The sequence below is a fragment of the Moschus berezovskii genome, chromosome 11 (assembly GCF_049115385.1).
Source record: "Moschus berezovskii isolate FMDL1 chromosome 11, NW_MosBer_1.0, whole genome shotgun sequence".
Lineage (NCBI taxonomy): Eukaryota > Metazoa > Chordata > Mammalia > Artiodactyla > Moschidae > Moschus > Moschus berezovskii.
The window spans coordinates 58,166,629-58,188,729 of record NC_142470.1 but is presented as its reverse complement, the minus strand read 5'-3'; the positions used below and the strand labels follow the sequence as shown (position 1 = coordinate 58,188,729).

Below are 22,101 nucleotides of genomic sequence, written 5' to 3'. Positions count from 1 at the left end.
AGTTTGCCAAATAAAACACAATTCTCAACTTTTGGGTTGTGCTTTTTTTTTTTTTCCCAGTCAACATAAACTTTGGTGAAGCTGTTGGGTAGTTTATCCTCACACTATCCTGTTTGCTTTTTCCCAGATTGCTCTGGGTCTCCAGCCTTCCTCTCCTCTTTTTCCTCCCAACCCCTGGCCATGGGGGTGTCCTTAGAATGGATATTGTTTCAAGCCAGTGGTCAGCAGTCAGGAAACATGTTTTGGACGCTGACTTCTGGACGGTACTCTGTGTACTTGAACCTTGAAAATAAAATGTATCTGATGAAAGTAACTCTCCTCCAGACTTTGCTGAGTCCGAGGAAAGCAGAAGCCAAATGCAGGGCGCTAGAATTTCTTAAGGAACAGCCAGGGCTTTGTGCTCTCTGCTCTGCAGACCGGCCTCGCCTTGGACAGAGGCAGGCACGGGGCGCCACACTGAGGGAGGCTGTCCGAAGTCCCCGTCGGCCAGTCCAGGTTGCAAAATGTGCCCGGCGGCGACGAAGGAAGGCATCTTTTAGCCACGTGTGCAGTGACAATCGCAGGTGCAGCTGGAAGGAGGTGCAGACCCCGGAGCTTCCAGCCTCCCGAAGCTTCCACCACAGGAGCAGGGAAGATGGGGTTATCCTTTTGGTATCTCCGCATCAGATCCTCCTCGACTGGGGTCCCACGCCACCGCCCACAGAGCCCAGGTTCCCCCCAAGTCGGGGCACCGCCCACCGCTCCAGCATGACGCGGGCGCGGGGCCTCGGGAACTGTAGTTCCCGGCTCGGTTTGCGGCGCCGGGGCGGGGGTGGTGCGGACTCCAAGTCCCGGCGGACGGCGCGGCTCGGCCCGGGGCGCTGGGGGCGGGGCCGCCCGGCCCTTTAAACCATTCAGGGTCGCTCCGAGGGCCGCAGCCGCGGACGGCGCCACGCGGGGGCCGAGAAGGACGCGGCTGCGGGGCGCTCCGGGGAGGTGCGTTCGGGGCCCCTTCCTCCCCCGGACCTCCAGAGATCACCTGCGAAGGCGCAGGTGCTGGGGGCTGCGGGCCGTGGGCAGCGGGCGCCCAGGCGGGCGGGCGGGGGACCAGACTGGGCTTACCGCGTGAACCCGCCCCTTCCCCGCGGCGCCGGCGCTCAGGTAGCTGCCTGCGCCCTTCTGCCTCTCCGCCCAGCCCCGGACCCTCTCGCAGGCTTTTCTTGGCGTGACCCGCTCCGGACTGCCCTGACTCCAGTCCCTCTCCCAGCCCGGGACCCTCAGGCCAGGGAGGGTGGCTCCGTTACCAGAGCTTAGGGCCCCGCGGCGTCTGAACATCTGGCTGGAACGCGGAGGACCCCCGGTGAATGCCGGAGGGTGTCCACGTTGTGGTGGGGGCTCAGCCCCAAGCGTGGGCGCTCAGAGCCGCAGAGGGAGCCCTGCGTCTGGCGCTGACCACCTTTCTCTCCCCCGCACCGGCTTTGGCCAGTCACTAGACCCTGGACTTTGACCTGTCTCTCTTCACCAGGCCCGGGCAGCTGATGGTTTTGACGAAGTATTATAAGCTTGCCGGCCTTCCCCCTCTTCTCCTGCTACCTCTTGTCCTACGCGCCCCCATCACCACCACCCTGGCTTCCCCCCCTCATGACCGCCTGGATCCTCCTTCCTGTCAGCCTGTCAGCATTCTCCATCACTGGCCTATGGACTGTGTGAGTACGGAGGGGGATGGGGTTGGAAGGCAAGAGGGGACAAAATGGGAGGAGAGACAGGGCCCAGCCAGGACCCAACAGGAGCCGGACGGCACACAGAAAGTCCCCTTGTCCCGTGGCAGGCTCCAGGGTGGTACCCAGGGTCACTCCGGCTGTCTCCAGAGCCTGGCCTGGTGCCTGGGCCCACAGCCCCTTGGGACAAGCTGGCACCACTGCTGTCCAGCGGGGTGGCGCAGACAGACACACTTCTAGTCGGGGCAACTTCCAGAGGTCCTCTAGTTTGGGACCAGGCTGTGGGTTCTCTAGAGTAGCGTCGGGCCGCAGGACCACCCCAAGTCAAGTCCCCAGAAAGGAGAATGAGACTGAAGGAAGGAAAAGAGTCAGTGGGGGAGGCTGGGCACGTCATGGGCAGGGTGACAGTTGTGCTCCCGCAGGTATGCCATGGCCGTGATGAACCACCACGTGTGCCCCGTGGAGAACTGGTATGGCGCACTCTGCAGACAGCCTCACTCTAAAGCTCCCTTCATCTCTGTTCCCTCTTGGGCCGGGGCTGCCTCGAGCCAGATGGAGACACTGGGCCTCACTGCTCTTCTCTGACATTGGCAGCGCCTGCCCCCTCCCCAGGCATGGCTTCGTGCCCACCACCTGCTTCCCACCGTCATTTGCCCCTTTGGCTTCTGTCTCGGGGGGTCCTGGGAAGTGGGCTCTTCTGCCCCTGCCAAGGGAGATCTGGGAGGGTGTCTCCTAGAGACCAGAGGGAACCCCTTCCCCCCAGGCTATGCTCTGTCCTACCCGCCAGGTCTTACAACGAATCCTGCTCTCCTGACCCCACAGAGCAAGGGGGCCCCAAGACCTGCTGCACCCTGGATGACATCCCCCTCATCAGGTGAGGCCTAGAAACCTGGCAGGTCACGGAGACCCAAGGCCCAGCTAGACTCCCAACCAAGTGTCTCAAGCCAAAGCATGTCCCTGGGTCCCAGAAATAATAATTCCATTAAGAACACATATGACAATGGTGTTCCGTCGCTCAGTCGTGTCTGACTCTATGCGACCCCGTAGACTGTAGCCTACCAGGCTTCTCCGTTCATGGGATTCTCCAGGCAAGAATACTGGAGTGGGTTACCGTTTCCTTCACCAGGGGATCTTCCCGACCCAGGGATCGAACCCGGGTCTCCCGCATTGGAGGCAGACGCTTTAACCTCTGAGCCACCAGGGAAGCCCTGGTGACAATACTGCTTACCAATTACAATGAGCCAGGCCCTGAACCGAATCCTTTACATGCCTAAGGTCATTTCACCTTCCCAGCATTGAGGCAGCTATTGTTTTCACGACTTTATAAGCAAGGAAACTGAGACTGTGCTATGTCATCCATCCAGGTCCCTCAGCTAGTCAGTGAAGGCACCTAAATTTAGGTTCCAGCTCTCTGCCCAGCCTAAGCCCTGGCATAAGGGAAGTCAGACCCACTGTGGACCTTAACAGTCTCAGGGATCCCAGGGAGCCTTGGGGTCCACTAGGCAATCCTGGGCTCTCCCAACTCCAGCAGACACCCAGCGCTCTGCCTTAGGGGGAGGTGTGGTCAGCCTGGGGCCACCTGTTGGTAAGGGACACTGGCCTTTATCCATCAGGGTCTGACCTGCAAAGGAACAGGTGCAGATAAGGCATGAGAGAGCAAGTGGGCCAGCAGGGGGCTTTCCAGTGCTTCTGCCCCTCTCACTCTGTCCCCGCCCCCTCCTCTCAGCAAGTGTGGCTCGTACCCCCCTGAGAGCTGCCTCTTCAGCCTCATTGGCAACCTGGGTGCTTTCATGGGTGAGTTGTGCCCTCGGCGCCCCACCACCACCCCACCCAGTCCAGCCCACCCTCCCCTCCACTCCCCAGGAAGCCCTGGCTTTGTGCAGCCCACCGCACCAAGGGCTAAGGCCAGCAGGGCCACTTCACTGCCACTCCATGAAGGCCCAAGGCTGACTCCCACACAGCCACCCTGGTATAGCACACACCCTTCCCGTCCATTCCCTTCTGGCATCTGGGGAAAGCTAGCTGGGCTGGGTTGGGGCCAGAGAAGGCGCCAGAGCCAGCCCCCCCTGTGCTCTTCTCCCCCAGTGGCCCTGATCTGCCTCCTGCGCTATGGGCAGCTCCTGGAGCAGAGCCGTCATTCCTGGGTCAACACCACGACGCTCATCACAGGCTGCACCAATGCTGCGGGTCTGGTGGTGGTGGGAAACTTCCAGGTACACCCGCCTGCCGGCCTTTCAGCTTCCTCTAGAGGGACAGCGAGGTGGGGGGGGGGGGGGGCGGGATGAAGGCGTGGAGGGGAGGGGCTGATCTGTGCTCCCTCTCCGGGCCAGGTGGACCATGCTAAGTCTCTGCACTATGTCGGAACTGGTGTGGCCTTCACTGCCGGCCTGCTCTTCGTCTGCCTGCACTGTGCCCTCTCCTACCATGGGGCCACAGCCCCCCAGGACCTGGCTGTGGCCTACCTGCGGATTGTGCTGGCAACCATCGCCTTTGTCACTCTGATCCTCAGTATCCTTCCAGGATGGGGTGGCCAGAACTCCTCCTGTATCCCAGGCCCTCTACCACCCAGGATGCTGGGGGGGCGGGGGGAACAGACACCCTGCCCAGTCTGGTCTTCTGCCCCCTACTCCTGGGAGGGGAGACTTGGTCCTCTGCCCCAGCCTATATTCAGGAAGGCGGGAAGGGTGTCACCAGCCTCCCATGCCTCCTCCCACATGTTTCCTTAGCCCCCTCCCAGGTGGGGTCTTCTTCATCCACGAGAGCTCTCAGCTGCAGCACGGGGCAGCCCTGTGTGAGTGGGTGTTCGTCATTGACATCCTCATCTTCTATGGCACCTTCAGCTACGAGTTTGGGGCAGTCTCCTCGGACACACTGGTGGCCGCGCTGCAGCCCACCCCCGGCCGGGCCTGCAAGTCCTCTGGGAGCAGCAGCACCTCCACCCACCTCAACTGTAGCCCTGAGAGCGTTGCCATGATCTGAGGTCTGGGGAGGGTGGCTGGTCCTGCCTCCACAGCTCCCTGCATCTCCTTTGCATTTCTTTTGTACCAAAAAAAAAAAACAATTTTACGAAAAGTATTCTGTTGGGACACAGGCTGCCTCGCTCCTGGAGGAGGGGCCGTCCCACACCTGTGCCATAGAGGAGCGGGCCTCTTGGCAGGCTGCCCAGGCCACACAGCCCGCTCCCCACACCGCAGTGTTGTCTTTATGTTTTAAAGGTCACGTGTCATTCACCCAGCCAGCCCTTCAGGTGCCTTCTACTCCCTCAGTGCCAAGGTTGGACCACTGGGGTTTCCTGCTGCAGGACTTGGGGGCTGGGAATAGCGAGAGGGCTACCAGTCTCCGGGGTGGGGGTGAGCACTCCTTAGTCTATGGGAAGGGCCCCTATGGGCCCACTGAGCTGCACTGGGATTCTTCACTCTGCCCCTTTCTTTAGGGCAAATAACACAGCAGAACCACGTGGGTATTTTAGTACTTTTTTTTTATATATATATCTATTAAAAGAATTCTAATTTGCATGTTTGTAGTCTGTCCTGAAGAATGGAAGAGGGCCTTATGCAGAATGGCTTCCCCTGAACAAAGGATGGGAGAAAGCCCCTGCCCACAGGGAGGGTCCTGAGTGCCCATCGAGAGCACAGCTGCCAAGAACAAAGGATGCCAAGTGCTATCCAAGTACCCCTGAAGGCGTTGAAGCCCTTTCTGGGCCTCTAAACAGTCTGAAGAGCTGACCTGATTATTTCACACTTCCTACCCTGCTCAGGGGCTTCCCTAGTGGCTCAGATGGTAAAGAATCTGCCTGCAATGCAGGAGACCCCAGTTCGATCCCCGGGCTGGAAAGATCCCCTGGAGAAGGGAATGGCTACCCACTCCAGTATTCTTGCCTACAGAATTCATGGACAGAGGAGCCTGGTGGGCTGTAGTCCATGGGGTCGCAGAGTCAGATATGACTGAGCAACTAACACTTTCACTTTTTTTCACCCTGCTCAATTGTCTGGCTTGAAGACTGATTCCATACTAGGGAATGTGACAAAGGACGGGCTACAGAAAATAACTTGAAAATGTTAAAGCAATCTGCAATGAAGCTAAAGAAAGCCCTGGGGATTCTAATACTGACTAAAGATCGCAGTGGGGAGGGAGAAATGTTAGCTAGTTTTCGGTTACCATTTTTAATTCACTACTAGGTGCCCTGCATGACACATTTTGTTTTCCAACCACAGACACGTAGACCGAGGCTATGGCTGGTCTGGTAGCCAGGTTCTTGACCTGGGCCCTATTATCCTCGGGCCAGCAGGCTTGGTAGGGAGGGATACCCAGCCTGGGACCTTCTACAGTTTAGGACCCCATCCCAGTAGAGACCCAGTGGAGGGTACAGAGCCCCTGCCCAGGCCTGAGAGCAATGCAGCAGCAGGATGAGTGAAGAAACCTTTAATGAGAACTCGAGATGCAAGAGGAACATGTTGCAGAGGACCAGTGTCCAGCCCTAGCCGCCTCATGTATACATGGCTCCATGGAGGTTCTCAAGGCGGTGCTTCTGCTGCTGCTTGCGAGCCTGAAGCAAAGAGTGCACACTGGTCGGGGGCTATCCCCAAAGGCCTGTGGGTAAAGGGACAGGGCAGCCATCGTGGGGCTGGCTCACTGTTTTCAGGCCCCTAGCATTTTGGCAGGAACACTGTCAAGGCCCTTGCCCCTCACCACAGTCACTGGGAAGGTGGCCAGAGTCATGGACTGTGAGCCTACTCGGGCCTTCTAAGGTGGGCATTAAGAGCATCAGGAACAGGGACTCAGGGAGCCCTGTGACCACCCCCTCCACTTGCCCAGCCCCCTACCTTATCACGTTTGTGCTCCTCATAAGTGTCATCATCAGTGGGCAGTTCATGGCGGCACAGAGGGCAGGAATTGGTCTGGGAAAAGCAGTGTAGTATACCAGCCTGTCTGGTTTTCATAAGCTCAAAACAACCATCCCCAGCTCCCAATTCCCTACCCTTACCCCTTTCCTATCTCTGATCCCACACCCCACCCCAAAGGTCCATCAACAGAAAGAGGCTTGAGGACTAGGCCCAAGGCAGTGTGAGGGCTGGGAGAAAGGAAACAGTACCTTGCTCAGCCAGGGCAGAATGCAGTTGGAATGGAAGAGGTGATGGCAAGGCATCTCAATGGCGGTCTCCTCCTCCTCAAATTCCAAAAGACACACGGGGCACTTGAGCTCTTGAGGAGGGAGTGCTAATCAGGAGAGCTGCCACAGGCCCTACCTCCCAGCTCCCACTCCTGAAGGACACAGTTGCCCCAGCCTGACCTGGAAAACTGAAGGACCAGACTGTAATCTGGCTTCCAGAGTTGGTCAGTCTGGCAGACCTGCCCCAAAGAATTAGTGGAAAGAGTGTTCTCACCAGCCTGAGAGCCCCTGATGACTGTCCTGGGAAGGTTCTCAACTGCAGTCTTGGCAGCGGGTGGAGGCAGGTGGTGATCCCAATCTACTACCAACCCCAAGTCTTCAAAGTCCATCCTATTGAAAAGGGACCTGGGAAGAAGGATGCAAGGTCAGAACCAAAGAATCTTTGCCCCCATAATCCACTAAACATTAACAAATACTCTGCCCGACTAGTCATACTAATAGCTACCCCTCAGTAGTGCTCACTAGATAAAAAAGCACAGTGGGAAATGGCTTACAGCGGCTATCAGACAACCCCAGGCCATCAGACAACCCCAAGCATGCAGGCTGTTTATTCTAGTTTTACACAAGAGACAACTTAGAGAAGTTATACGGGCCACTCAGGAATGACCTGATAAAGCCGGATTCCAAGTGGCAGTGTGGCTTCCGTGCTTGAAGTGCCTAACGGATATACCCACTCACAGTCAGATGGCCTCTACCCTGTCCCCATGACCCGACTACTTCAGTACCTCCTAAAGCCCACTGCCCTCCAGTCCGGACACCCCCTATTCCACATTCCAGATCGCTTTTTCCAGAATTCCCTTGCCCTGGTCCGTCCACGGACGACCCAAATTATCGACTTTCCGCCGAATCTCATTGCGGAATTAACTCTGCAGATTATTTCTCCGTTCTGCCCAGAAACTGCTGCCCCAGATAATCCGCGTTCTCCAGCCAGCCTCAGCCCAGACACCCGCTGCGTGGGCCCTACCTGCCAGCCCCGCACACCCACCTTGCAAGCTCCAGCAACATGTTTGTTCGGGGATCCCGTTCGCGATCCAACGGCTCGCAGTCGTGTTCATCGAAATAGGACGCCATGGCAGCCGGGCTGTCTGACACAACCCTCAGACCCCGCCGGACCTCAGTCTCGCGGCGCTGGCCAATAAACTAGCGAGTTGAGGGAGGGCGACCAATCAGAGTCCCCGAAAGGCGGGCACAGTGGCTCTTTCGCCACATAGGAAGAGGAAGTATTCATTTTGTCACCTCTCACTGGCTCGAGTAAGTCAGGTGACCAAGGGCTAAAGCCAATGGCAGGTACCGAGGTGGGTCAGAAAACAGTCGTTTTGGAGCCCCTGTCTAGGGTAGGTTTCTGGGAGACACGAGCGGTTCGCGTAATCTTGAGAAGCCAAGTGTTTGTTTGGGCTATAGGGGTCCTCCATCCGCTCTACGGCTCAGAGGGTCTCGGCAGGTCAGATCTTACAGGCCTCTCAGAGAGAGGGAGGCGCTGACTCAGGGGTCAGGGTTCTGCGAACCTAGGGAAGCCTGGAGTCGGGGCTTCTCGCTGCTCTGCTGCATCCTCGCCGGGCACTTCAGCACCCGCTGCGCTCTCGTCGGTTCAGGACTAGACACTTGACGCCACCTCGACTCCCGCAAAACAAACAAAACTTTCCTATTCAGTTCTGTTGTGTTAAGGTGGGGTAAACTCCCCTACCCGAGTAGAGGCCTTACCAGCTCAGCGAACTATCTATCTGTGTGATCTTTTACCCCATTTCTCAGCGTTTCCCCTAGCTTCTGTAAAATTAGTGGCTTGAATTTAATAAGTAGTTTGCATCCCTGGCACCCATGAATCTCTTGGAGGAGGAAAGGAGAGGCTGTAGCTTTAGGGGGAAAAACGACAACAACAACAAAAAACTCCACATCTGATGTTCAGTCTCAAAGATCAAATTTAACTGATCTAGGCCTGGGGGTGTGTGTGTGTATGTGCTAAATGATTTGGCTACTAGCTAGCATTCACCTACGGTATGTGTGTGTGTGGACTAAATGATTCGGCTCTGTGTGTGTGTGTATATGTGTGTGTACTAAATGATTTGGCTGCTAGCTATCATTTATTTGGCAATTAGAACCATTACATTGTACACAGGGTATGAATATAAATACTCCTCACAATTATCCATTAGCTAGTATAATTACAGTCAAAGCTATGGTTTTTCCAGTAGTCATGTATGGCTATGAGAGTTGGACCATAAAGAAAGCTGAGTGCCAAAGAACTGATGCTTTTGAATTGTGGTGCTGGAGAAGACTCTTGAGAGTCCCTTGGACTGCAAGGAAATCAAACCAGTCAGTTATAAAGGAAATCAACCCTGAATATTCATTGGAAGGACTGGTTGCTAAAGCTCCAATACTTTGGCCTCTTGATTCAAAGAGCTGACTCATTGGAAAAGACTGATGCTGGGAAAGATTGAAGGCAGGAGGAGGAGAAGAGGGTGGCAGAGGATGAGATGGTTAGATAGCATCACCAACTAAGTGAACATGTATTTGGGAAAACACTGGGTGATAGTGGAGGACTGCGGGGCCTGGCATGCTGCAGTCCATGTGGTCACAAAGAGTCAGATACAACTTAGTGACTGAACAACAAGAAGTATCATTATTTCTTTTTACATATGTAAAAACCCAAGTCCAATTCCATAGGACCTCTAAGCAGTGTTGCAGACCTAAGTGCAGTACTTGGTGCTTCCCTCCATCTTTCCCAGGAAAGGCTGATGGTGGTGAGCCTAGTGGAAGTAACATGCTCTGTGAGGGTACAGCTCCACACAACTGGAGAGTTTGTTCTTGTTTTTTTGTCAGTAACCCTCACTCCCCCTAAGAAGGAACTGCTTGTTACACACTTGACCCTGAATTCCTCTTCCCACCTACACTTGAGTTTGAGATGCAGTCAAGTAGCTTAAGCAGTGGCTGCCCTGCTTCCCAGGTCTTGGTAGGACCTTTCCTTCTTACTTGGCCTTTACCCATTGCTCTTTCCTGGTGTCCTGAAGGCACTGCCTCCCTGGCCCTGTGCAGTCCTAGAGCTTTGAAAAGCCTGAATTCTTTCCCACAGGGCAAACTCCAGGCCATCCTTTGTGACTCTGCACCTTACAGCATCACAAGAAAAAAGCCCTTCCCTTTTCCTGCCACCTGCTATATCTGTATGGACTTCCCAGTGGTAAAGAATCCGCCTGCCAATGTAGGAGATGCAGGAAACTTTGGTTCAATCCCTGGGTTGGGAAAAGATCCCCTGGTGTAGGAAATGGCAACACACTCCAACATTCTTTCGGGGAAAAGTCCCATGGACCGAAGAGCCTGGCTAGAGTCCATGAGGTAGCAAAGAGTCAGACACAACTAAACAACTGAAAATACACACATGCCGCATCTGTAATCTGGTGTAGAGCCTGAGGAAGAAATTGGGGGCAGAAACTAGAGGAGGAACCCAAGGGGGAAGAGCCTCTCTGAAGGTTAAAGCCTTGTGAGATAAAGATCATGGGACTGCCTTCCTCTTTGTCATCCTATGGGTCCTCTGAACAGCCCCAAACTCAGAAGAATAACAGATTTCATCCTCCGGAAGACAGACTTAGAGGGCACCCATTGAGGGTTCTGGTTTGGGGCTGTTTTATCTTTATACCTGCACCCTAAAGGGATCTGTCTGTAAGACTGGATCAATGGGGAAGGAAGAAGAAAAAGCCACCTCCCAGGGCTGAAGTCCTTTGGGACTTTCTGTTTTCTAAGCAGCCATGCGGGTGGAGGCAGAGCAGGATGAACCAATCTGAGGATCTTCAAACACACACATCCAAGTTGCTTCAGTCATGTCCGACTCTGTGACCCCAGGAACTGTAGCCCACCAGGCTCCTCTGTCCATGAGATTCTCCAGGCAAGAATACTGGAGTGGGTTGCTGTGCCCTCCTCCAGGGACTCTTCTCAACCCTGGGATCAAACCCACATCTCTTTTGTCTCCTGCATTGGCAGGCGGGCTCTTTACTGCACCACCTGGGAAGCCCTCAAAAACACACACACATACACCAGTTTTTACCCAAACAGTGGTTTTTACTAAGCTCCAGGTGGGGCTGGCTTGGCATGGCCAGGGCAGCAGGTTGCCCTCAAGGGCCAGTCTGTGGTATGACAGGAAGTAACCAAGGTGCACACATTGAGGCTGCCCTCCATAGTCACTGGGGTGGCCCAGAGGGGAGCAAACTCCATGGTTCTCTGAAGACCAGAACTGACCAGTGTGGCTCTTTGGCCTCTTTTCCAGGCCCTGCTGGGTCATTCCCCAGGCACCGAGGCAGGGCCTGAATCCTGGACCTGTGGGGTGCTGCTGCCCTTGCTGCTTTGTGGGAGAAGGATGGCCAGCAACACAATCAGGAGGATGAGCAGGGCACTGCCCACTGCCAGCCCCACGTAGATCCGGCACCGGGCATTCTCCCAGCGCTTCTTCTGGGCCAGAGTCTTGGTTGTCTTGCTGAAGGCTGAGCTCTGCAGACACCCCCCAGACACAGGGTGGGAGTTAGGGGTTTCCCCAGAGCCCCAGACCAGCTCCTACCAACCTCATCCCCACAAGGGGTCTCCTTATCTCCTTGCTCAGCCTCCCCAACCTGTCAACTCCCTTTGTCCATAAAGCCTGCCTTGGGACCCTCCCAGCCTGACGCCTGGTGTAGCCCTCGACTCATAGCCCTGCGGGTTCACTCCCAGTTAACAACACCAGTCTTCAGCCTTTTAGGATGATCCACGGCTTCAAACCAAGGCCTTCATCCTTCACAAGGCCTCCCCACCCATTGCCAGCTGGGCTAGGGGGCCCTCAAGAAACCCACACTGGCCTTTGGGTAAGCATCAGGCCCCACCCATGGCCGGGAGAGCCCTGGGCACAGTCTGAGTGCTCCCTCCGAGGGTCCCTTCTAGCCTCTCCCTCTCCCTCCCCCTCCCTGCTTCCCCAGGCCTCACACCATGTCCAGGAGTTGGTCTGAACGCTGCTCCAGCTCCGCCAGCTTCCCGTCACGCTCCAGGACCTTGTCGAAGTTGTTGAGCATGATTTCTGTCACCTCATCCGCCTGCCGCTGGCATCGCTCCAACTCTTTCCCTGCCTGGGCACCAAGCCCAAGGTCAGGGCTACGTGATGCCCCCATGTGGCCCTCATCTTCCCATGAGACCCAGAGGCCTCCTTGCCCCCAGTGTGTGTGTGTGTGTGTGTGTGTGTGTGTGTGTGCATGTGTAGGTCTACGTGATGCCCCCACGTGGCCCTCATCTTCCCATGAGACCCAGAGGCCTCCTTGCCCCCAGTGTGTGTGTGTGTGTGTGTGTGTGCGCAGTGTATGAGTAAAGGGAACAGCATTATAACAGCATTATTCACATAAGGGTCTGATATGTGCTGAATGAAGGGCTGGTCTCTTGGGGTTTATGGCTTGCCTTTGGCTCCCCTCCATGCCCATCAAGGCAGGTCCTAGGTCAGCCTTGACTTCCAGCATCTCAGCTTCGTCTAAGGTGCCCCAGGATGAGACCTTCCCAGGACCTGCCCACCCTCCCACAAAGCAGACACTCAGCTCATGTATTCAAAGTGAAGTGAAAATCACTCAGTCATGTCTGACTCTTTGTGACCCCGTGGACAACAGACCGCCAGGCTTCTCTGTTCATGGAATTCTCAGGCAAGAATACTGGAATGGGTTGCCATTCCCTTCTCCAGGGCATCTTCCCCACCGAGGGATCGAACCTGAGTCTCCTGTACTGCTGGCAGATTCTTCACTGTCTGAGCCACCAGGGAAGCCCCACCTGTTCTAGGATGGCCTCAACTCAGTGTGCACCTGCCTTGTGGTTTCCCACCGGCCTAAAGAGGTGCTGAAGGACAAGCCACTGAGCTCCTTGGCCATAGCCAGAGAGGGAGGAGATCTGGCCCACAGAGCTGGAGAGGTCACTTTGGACCACCACGCCTTACACAGCCTCTGCCCAGGCCCACAGGCGGAGAAGGAGACGGCAACCTGCTCCAGTGCTCTTGCTGGAGAATCCCAGGGACGGGGGAGCCTGGTGGGATGCCGTCTGTGGGGTCGCACAGAGTCGGACACGACTGAAGCGACTTAGCAGCAGCAGCAGCCACCCCACAGACACACACTCGGATTAGATCTCCCTTCCTCCCTTCCCCAGCTTCTGACTGGTCAGGCCAGTTCTGCCTCCTGGCCTGACCCTGCTCCCAAATCAATGCTCACAGTTGACTCCCAGTCTGCCTGGGAGCCTTGGCCTTCCTGGCCTCTGGCATCCAGCTTTTCAGCTTTTCAGCTGTAGCCGAGGTCTACTCTGGGATTCAGCTCTTGGATTTCCCAGCCCGGGAAGCAGCCTCATCTGACAAAAGAACCCGGCTCATTTCAGAGGACTGGGAAGGGAGATACAGGGTCCAAGCTGGGGGAGAGGTCAGGAAGAGGAAGAAAGCATGGGTCACAAGCAAGGAAGAAACTGGGCTTCAGATACATGCATCGGGAGAGACCCATGGCAGGAGGCTGGAGTCCAGAGACACGCTGCCAGGAGGAGATGAATCCCAGCGGATTAACAAACCACAGCAACTCCCTCCTCTCCCAGCCCAGTCCCCCAGAGCCCAACCGTGTTCTCATCTCCTCCCCACAGAGCATGGGCCAAGCTCACTTTCCTGCCAGACTATATTGCCCATTGTCTGCAGCAGACATTTCAGCATTTGACTGAATTCCACTTAAAACCAGAAAAAGGAAAGGGATCTGGTGGTCACAGAGGGCCACCTCCTACTCAGGCAAGAATCCCCATTCAGGATCCTCGCAGCTGCCTTGCACATAACCTCCAAGCATTCCCAGTATATGAGTCCTCTCTCCCCAACTGGACCACAAGCTCCCAGGGGGAGGGCAGGGGTCAGTGCCCTGCCTTTGTCTGCCAGCAGCCTGGGGACCCAGGAAGCCAGCGCACGATGCTGACCATCGCAGGGAGTCAGTGAGTGGGCCAATTATAACTTATCCAAATGCAACTCTGATGCTCAAGTTTGTTACCCCAGTGTATTTCTCTAACCCAGCAGGAGTTTCGGGGGCAGGCATCTGAAACCCAAGTAGGTCAATATTTACTCATGAACTAGAAAAGCAACCTGTTTCGAAAGGGGGGCCAGCAAACCACAATAGAAGGGTGCATTTGGACTGGGGGAAGCCATAGTTGGGGAATGAGGAAATATCATGAAGAAAGCTGGGAAGTTGTACTCATCTCTATCTTTTCCTGAGTCAACTACCATCACCACTATTATTACGACTATATGAATAATCAGCAAGTCTCCGTTACTTGGGCTTCGCTTGAGACTCAGCTGGTAAAGAATCCGCCTGCAAGGCAGGAGACCTGGGTTCGATCTCTGGGTTGAGAAGATCCCGTGGAGAAGGGAACAGTTACCCACTGCAGTATTCTGGCCTGGAGAATTCCATAGACTGTATAGTCCATGGGGTCACAAAGAGTCAGACACAATTGAGTGACTTACACTCCGTTACTTGGAGTCTCACATTCAAATAGTCCAAGGCAAAAACCTGGGAAGGATTCAAAAATGAGAACCAGGGCTTCCCTTGTGGTTCACTGGTAAAGGATCTGACTGCCCATGCAGCAGACATGAGTTCAATCCCTGGTCCAAGAAGCTCCCACGTGCCCTGGGGCAACTACTGAGCCTGCGCTCTAGAGCCCATGAGCCTTAAGTACTGAAGCCCACGTGCCTTGGAGCCTGTGCTCCGCAACAAGACAAGCCACTGCAATGAGAAGCCCACGCACCACAACTCAAGAGTAGCCCCCACTCTTGGCAACTAGAGAAAGCCCACACACAGCAACGAAGAACCAGTGCAGCTGAAAGAAAAATAAATGAATAAATAAAAACTTTTTTTTTTTTTTAAAAATGAGAACCACTGCTAGAGACTGTGGAACACTGCACGTCAGTTTTTTTCCTACTCTAAATGCTACAGCTGTTGTTATCTTATTCTCCAGCATGGGGTGATGTTGGGTCACATTCTTCTGGAGAGCTGGCTGTGCCTCCCACTGCAAGCTGCAGTCTCCATTCCCCAACAGCAAAGCCAGGCCTGTCTGGATCCTAGATGGGCCCAGGCCTAAAAGAACACATTCACTCCAGGGAACACACAGGCCTGAGGTTCAAGTCTCTGGGCCTCCTTAGGCCTCTCTCAAGCAGAGCAGAAAGGACACTATATGCACGAGTCTCTGCTGGCAGTGATTAAAATAAAGAACTGCGGGATTTAAAAGGAGCTAAGAGACCAAAAGCGTCTGCCTCCAATGCGGGAGACCCGGGTTCGATCCCTGGGTCGGGAAGATCCCCTGGAGAAGGAAATGGTAACCCACTCCAGTATTCTTGCCTGGAGAATCCCATGGACGGAGAAGCCTGGTAGGCTACAGTCCACGGGGTCGCAAAGAGTCGGACACGACTGAGCGACGGAACGGAATGGAACGGAAGAGACCAGGGGGCAGGCTTCCTGCCACACAGAACTCAGTGTAACACTTGGCACACAGTGGATGCACGGAAAATATTTTCTGAATGAGTTGGGGCTGTTCTTGAAAAGATGGCTATAGGCTGGGGGAAAGAGATGCATATGACACAATCAGAGGAGCGTGATGACTTCACACCATGAGATACAAATAGGGAGGGCTGGAGTTGCCGACAGACACGTGATTCCTGAGAACCGAGATGGACCAGGTGAGGTGGAGCCTGGACACTCCTGCCACAGGCAGACAGAAACATACTCCAGACAGAGCTAAGGGTGGAGGGGCAGGGTGGGGCCTGAGAAAGCAGCAAAATGTCAAGAAGTGGGACTTCCCTGGTGGTTTAGTGGTTAAGACTTGACGCTTCCACTGCAGGGGACACAGGTTTGATCCCTGGTCTGGGAACTAGGATTTCACATGCAGTGTGAGGTAGCCAAAAAGAACAAGGATGCTCTTGCAGAGGGAGAGATGGATGGATCAAGAACTAGTGTAGGTTTCTGAGCCTGGAGGAGAATTTCTGTGTTGGTGGTAGACTGGCATGGACGAAAGTGAGATAACTCAGGCCGGAAGCCACTAGAAGGCATGTAGAAGTGCCATCAGCAAGGGTATGTGGAGAAGTCTGGAGGCTGGGGGAGGGTGGAAGGCGAGAGAGGAGGGGTGAGTGAGACAGGAAGGAAGGGTGAAAGACACTTCCGAGAGCGGGGGGGGGGGGCAGGGGCGGGGCTTAGGGGACAGAGGGTTGGAGTTACACAGGAAATCGGCAGATGGTTCTCCTGTGTGCAGAACATGCCTCCTTCATTTCTCAAATCTCCCCTCAGGTTTTTCCGGCCAGAAACAGCTGGTTCCTCGGAAAAACAAAGCTCTCGAAAAACCTCCCGTTCAAACGTTCCTCTCTGCCCTTTTTCCTGGTTAGTGCCTACAAAACCCTAGGCCAGCTGTCATGGTTGTCATCCTTAGAGAGACCCATCCAGGCAGTGACCTGGGGTATCAACTCCTTCCTGGGTCAGTTCACACCTGAGCTCAGAACTTAAGAGCTGCACCCTGCATTACAGCCCCCAGCACCTTCAAATCCTGCCTCTGCTGCTCAACAGCTGAGCGACTAAAGACTGGGGACATGACCTAGCCGACCCTCCGCTTCCTCATCTATAAAGTGGTAACAATAACATCTCCCACATTAGCTAAGGCATGTGATGTATTAGAAATAAAATGCCTAGCACAATTCCTGAATGCTCAATAAATAACAGCCATTATTATTGCTATAAGATCCCCTGGAGAAGGGAATAGCAACCCACTCCAGTAAAGAATTCTTCTGAAGAATTCCATGACAGAGGAGCCTGGTGGGATATAGTCCGTAGGGTCTCAAGGAGTTGGACACAGCTGAGGGGCTAACACTTCATATATTGCTATAGCCCAATTTTCCCTAGTTTTTTTTTTTTTAGCTGTCAGAACCCAGGAACCACACAATACTTGTGGTTAATAAATCCTCTTAGCCGCAACTACTGAAGCCCACACACCTAGAGAAGCCACTGCAATGAGAAGCCCGCATGTCGCAACTAGAGAGTAGCCTGCGTGAAGCAACAAAGACCCACCATGCTCAAAAAAAATTTTTTTAATAAATAATAAATAAATGAATCTAAAAAAAATTTTTTAAATAAAACTGTATGTTTACAAAATACACAGCCAAGCAAGCTCTTCCCTATGGCCAACTTGTGCACATAATTGTTTCTAACCTATATATAGAACTTGACATGGGCCTTCAATAACCTACATCTAGTGCATTTCCATCAGGCATCGCAGGCTGTTGAGAAGGTTTTCCATCTTGACAGTAATAACAGCTCCCAATCAATGGACACACACTCTGAGCTAAGCACTGAGCTGCTAGCTGACTGTTCACTTTATCTCATTAAAGCCCCACAACAATACACTGAGAAAAGTACCCTTATCCCAGTTTTATAAGAAACCGAGGCTCAGAGGGGTTAAATCACCCACCCAAGGTCACAGAGTCAGTGAATAGAAGATCTGGGAGTTGAACCGACTTAGACGCCAAGGATCACATTCTTAACCCTTGTGTTAAACTGGATGGTGGTAAAGGGAGGTCAAATGCTTTAGCTGACTGGCTAAAGACCCACCAGACCTTTTGATGCTGCCAACTCAACTTCTGTGCAAATGAGGAAGGCCCGTGGCTCCAAAACCCGAATCGTTTGCACAGTGCATAAGTGAGGACCACATACAAGACGAATGAATCAAGTCATTCCCCACTCAGCTTCTACCTTTCCCATCACTGTTTTGTTCCTACTCTACTCCCTGTACCCGTCACCATGACTAGCTAGGGAAATGCCCAAGCAGCACTTGCTAACTGAATGAATTAGCCAAGAAAAGGAAAGGGCTTCCCTGGCGGTCCAGCGGCTGAGACACGGATTCAGTCCCTGCTCTGGGAGGATTCCTCACGCCTCAGAGCAACCAAGCCCACGCACCACAACTACTGAACCCCACACACCCTAGAGCCCGTGCTCCGCAACAAGAGAAGCCACCACGAGAAGCCTGTGCGCCCCTGCTCTCCCCGATTCAAGAAAAGCCTGAGCACAGCTACAAAGACCCAGAGCAGTGAAGAATAAATAAACATTGAAAAAAAAAAAAAAGAGAAGAAAAGAAGGGAAAGGAAGAAGGGCCAGGTGGGAAGAAGAATGGGAAAGTGCTAGGTGGACAAAGGGGCAGGAGTGAGAGAAAACACAGAAGGGAAGGGGCCAGATGTCTGGGAGAGAGATCAAGTCTCAGGCTCCGATCCACTATTTGCCTGAGATGAACCTGCGAGAGTCCCAGTTTCCCAGTACTCCCCAATAAATGATCCCATCTTCAGCCTTCATTTCAGGAGTTTCCTCTCCTCACCAAGTGCTAAGGGCCAGCTGCAAGCCCATCCTAACCCTGCCTGATTCCTTGCTCTGCATGCTGGGAAATGGGCTCCAGGCTCTGTCCCATTCTCCAGGCCTCCCTCGGTTTCCTGGCCCAGCCTTAGAACTCGCTACCTTCCTGCCTGGCTTCCTCTTCCTGCCTCCAGTTCCCTGGAGATGAGGCCATCTCGGTGTCTCAACCCCCAGCCAGACCACATCCATCACACCTCTGCTGCTTCTCCATGGCAAGATCTTTTTTTTTGGCTGCACCATGCAAGGATCTTAGTTCCTTGACCGGGGATCGAATCGCTGCCCCCTGCACTGGGAGGTCAGAGTTGTAACTGCTGGACCACCAGGGAAGTCCCTGCATGGCAGAATTTTAAAGCACTAAGCCTGCTTCCTGCTGGACACAACTTCCCATGAGTTCTGGGGAAGGGGAGAAGCGACTGACACCACCTGCTTCTGACACCTTTGCCTTGGAAATGACAAACAGGGACAGAGGCCAGAGTCTACAGCATGGAGTAGGGGATGACTCAACTCAAGAATGTGTCCCTTAGGTAAGGCTTAGAAGGGAGTCAAGCTATGCCCCACTGAAGTTATATGCTGTATCTTCAGTGGAAATTTTATTGTAAACACCTTCCTTTCTCTTTTCCCAGGAGGAGTTTGCCCTCCAAAACTCTGCCACAGGGCTGGCCTGGCCTCTACCACCCCATCTGCTCAGGTTTCCAACTCCTGGGCCAGACTTGGCTCCTCACGGCCCCAGGAAGGGCTGCAGAGGTCATCATATTACCCACCGCTTCTCTGGAGCAGGTTCTGAGGGCCAGACAGATCTCTGCCATTGTATCTCCTTCACCCTCCTAAGGACCCAGCCAGGCAGGTACGGCTGACCCCACTTCACCATGCGGAAAAAGAGGCTCAGGGAGGCTAAGTGACTTGCCCCGGGGTCACAGAGCGTGTAAGTGGCCGCCACCAGGACCTCAGCACGGAGTCTCACTCCGAAAGCCGGTGCGTAACTGCTCGGCTCCGGCAAGTCCCGCTCACTTACTGGGCACGGGGCAGCCAGAACCGGCAAGCGCCGTACTTTCCCTCCCGGGATGCGCGCGGGGAGCCAAGGGTCCGGACGGGTCCTGGCTCCCCGCCGGCCGTCGTCGTTTCGCCGGCGAACGGGCGCGGGTCGCGAAGGATGCCCCCGCCCGTGGACTTCGGACTGCCGCCCCGCACCCCCACGCTCGCCCTCTGCCCCCCGCCCCGCCCCGGGCCCTCACCATGGCCGCAGCCGCCTCGCCCGCTCCGGCTCTCCTGCCCAAGTGGCCGCAGTGCCAGGGGCCCGGGAGGAAGCGGAGGGCGGGGCGGGGCCTGCCCGGAGGGGGCGGGGGGCGCGCCTCCTCCGAGCGGCGACCGAGGCCGGTTCAAATCGAAAGCGGCCGGCGATGGCTCCCGGGATCCGGGCGCAGCGCCTCTCGCGGAGCCGGCGGAGCCCGGCGCGGGAGGATTCCCCAGCCTCGTGAATGGGGGCTCCACCTAATCAGCCTGGTGCCAGATCTACACCTCAGGAGTCCTGTGTATGAAATGGTCACAGTGGAGTGGGCTCGGGAACGCGGGCTCAAACGGTCCTCTCTGGAACTGCATCCAAATCTGGTAGAGGAGTTCACCTGGACAGGCATCATTTATTCATTCAATAGGAGCTCGAAGGCGCGCCATTGTCCCACGCTGTGCTAGGGAACCGGAGACACAGCGAAGAGCCCAGCCAGCGTCTCTGCTACTTTGGTGAGTGCAACTCACCCATATGAAAAACCGACCCCCACCCCTCCAAAGTTCTGAAACTGAATAAAGTTTATTCACAATAAATATCATGAATGCTCTGCCTGACACTGGATTGTACATTTGTGTGTGATAGTTGCAGTCTCTGTCTGATTCTTTGTGACCCCATGGACTGTAGCTCACCAAGCTCCTTTGCCCGTGGAATTCTCCAGGCCAGAACACCAGAGTGGTTAGCCATTCCTTTCTCCAGGGGATCTTCCTGACCGATGGATCAAACCCAGGTTTCCTGCATTGCTGGCAGATTCTTTACCATCTAAACCACCAGGGAAACTCAGATTGTACATTTGAAAAGGGTTGATTGTATGTTTTGTGAATTTCACCTCAATTAAAAAAGAAGACACACTCCAGTGGGGAAAGTGCTGCTGCTGCTGCTGCTGCTAAGTCACTTCAGTCGTGTCCGACTCTGTATGACCCCATAGCTTTTTCTTTATTTCCCATTCACTGCATGGGCCATGGCAGCCCTGCCCCAATAGGACCCGCTTCCTCAGTTGGAAGATGAGGGAGACTGGCGTGTTTGTCTGTCCAGAACCTTCCTGAGCTGAATCTGTCCATCTTCAGCCTCTCCTTTCACTGCTGCACAGAAGCCAACACCAACCAGTTCTCTACCCAGCCTCATACCAACCTAACATCTCAAATGTGGCCCATCTTGAGGAAGGGGGTGTTGACTTCCCTCTCCCAGGGTGAGGCCCCTGTGAGCACAGAGCCCACCCTCACCCTGGAAGGTCTAGGTCCCACTCACCCTAGTTGCTTGGACCTTGAGTCTAGGAGTGGACGGAGAAGGGAGAGGATGGACATGATGGTGACCAAGACTGCACCCAAAAGGGCTCTTCAGTGCTTTCCTCCCTTCCTAGTTTTCAGAGCATGCTTCTAGAACTGGATTGGCCAGTACTAGTCCCCAATCCTGTCTCCCAACCCTGCCCCTTCCAGACTTCTTCCCCCAAACAGGGCAGAGATGACAAGAACCCTCCCCTCAAACCAAGATGCACTGGGCACTGGAAAGAGTAACAATGATAGTGGGACCTGGTGGGGAGGAGGGAGGCCCAAAGACAGAGAGGTCTATTGTCCAGGAGGGGAAGGAAAGCCACAGGCCCTGTCCTGTGACACTGTGTCCAGCCACGGGACATAGTGAGAGATGCTTGCCCCCTCAGGACTGCTAAGACCCAGAGGCTCTGCTAAGTTCCAGGACAGTGGCAGACAAAAGGCAAATAGAACTTGCAGAACCACAGGAGAAGGAAGAGCAATTTAGTTCCTCCACCCTCCCCCACCCCTCCCTTCCTGACTACAACAGGGCCATGGAAGAGAAATGCCAATGATGGTGGGGTAGGAGGGTGGGAGGAGGGGAGGATTTAGATTTCTAAATGCTCTGCCTAGGAACACTGCATGTCTCAGCTAACATTTCCAGCAAAAAGTAGTTTAAAAAATGGCAAGGGGCTTCCCTGGTGGCTTGGTGGTAAAGAATCCACTTGCTAATGCTGGAGACATGGGCTCAATCCCTGATCCAGGAAGATCCCACATGCCACAGGACAACTAAGCTTGTGTGTCACAACTATTGAGCCTGTGCTCTAGAGCCCAGGAGCCACAACTACTGAAGCCCAAAGGCCCTAGAGCCCATGCTCTGCAACAAGAGAAGCCACTGTAATGAGAAACCTGCACACTGCAACTATAGCGTAGCCCTTGCTTGCCACAACTAGAGAAAAGCCCACTCAGCAATGAACACCCAGCGCAGCCAAAAAATTTTAAAAAAAAGAAAAAGAATGAAAGACAATGGCAAGACGCAGAGAGGACACTTAGGAGTCTTATATACCACCCTAAAATGCTGGGAAGGCCTTGAATTTTCCATACTCCAAGAATTCCAGAAAACCCCTGCTCTTGAGACCCATGATGGAATGAGAAGTGATTAAAAAAAACAAACAAACAGAGTTTCCGTCTTTCTTCTCCAATCCTATGCTCTCTACCCCTCCAACATCTTGGGCCTCCAATGGGAGAGTTCTGCCAGGGAGTGTCCTGGGGAGAAACGAAATAGAAGGGCCAAAGGCACAGTGGAAAGGGAGAAAGGACCTCACGCACG

At 54.3% G+C, this 22,101-nt stretch overlaps 3 protein-coding genes across 9 annotated transcripts; 1 reads left to right on the top strand and 2 right to left on the bottom strand.

The window, feature by feature from the left end:
- Positions 1-711: 711 nt before the first annotated feature.
- Positions 712-5,212, top strand: TMEM150A (transmembrane protein 150A). 6 transcript variants are annotated; one of them, XM_088841331.1, is made up of 8 exons: positions 712-1,032; positions 1,505-1,685; positions 2,120-2,309; positions 2,485-2,571; positions 3,424-3,491; positions 3,783-3,910; positions 4,028-4,205; positions 4,435-5,212. In XM_088841331.1, exons 3-8 carry the CDS (start codon positions 2,170-2,172, stop codon positions 4,674-4,676), a joined length of 843 nt encoding a protein of 280 aa, XP_088697457.1. In that variant the 5' UTR covers positions 712-1,032; positions 1,505-1,685; positions 2,120-2,169; the 3' UTR covers positions 4,677-5,212. The 6 variants fall into 6 exon arrangements, with proteins under 6 accessions (XP_088697457.1, XP_055255429.1, XP_055255430.1 ...); XM_055399455.2 differs by having other exon boundaries at positions 713-975; positions 2,120-2,167; XM_055399454.2 differs by having other exon boundaries at positions 712-1,685.
- Positions 5,213-6,103: 891 nt separating this feature from the next.
- RNF181 (ring finger protein 181) lies at positions 6,104-8,007 on the bottom strand. Of its 2 annotated transcripts, none has more exons than XM_055399458.2 (5): positions 7,853-8,007; positions 7,082-7,212; positions 6,790-6,899; positions 6,521-6,595; positions 6,104-6,287 (listed from the first exon to the last, which is right to left on the bottom strand). In XM_055399458.2, exons 1-5 carry the CDS (start codon positions 7,936-7,938, stop codon positions 6,120-6,122), a joined length of 570 nt encoding a protein of 189 aa, XP_055255433.1. In that variant the 5' UTR covers positions 7,939-8,007; the 3' UTR covers positions 6,104-6,119. The 2 variants fall into 2 exon arrangements, with proteins under 2 accessions (XP_055255433.1, XP_055255434.1); XM_055399459.2 differs by having other exon boundaries at positions 6,104-6,243.
- A 2,886-nt stretch (positions 8,008-10,893) lies between these two features.
- Positions 10,894-19,629, bottom strand: VAMP5 (vesicle associated membrane protein 5). The gene is made up of 3 exons (XM_055399461.2): positions 19,478-19,629; positions 11,808-11,945; positions 10,894-11,340 (listed from the first exon to the last, which is right to left on the bottom strand). The coding sequence occupies exons 1-3, from the start codon at positions 19,478-19,480 to the stop codon at positions 11,131-11,133; spliced, it is 351 nt and encodes a 116-aa protein (XP_055255436.1). The 5' UTR covers positions 19,481-19,629; the 3' UTR covers positions 10,894-11,130.
- Positions 19,630-22,101: the final 2,472 nt, after the last annotated feature.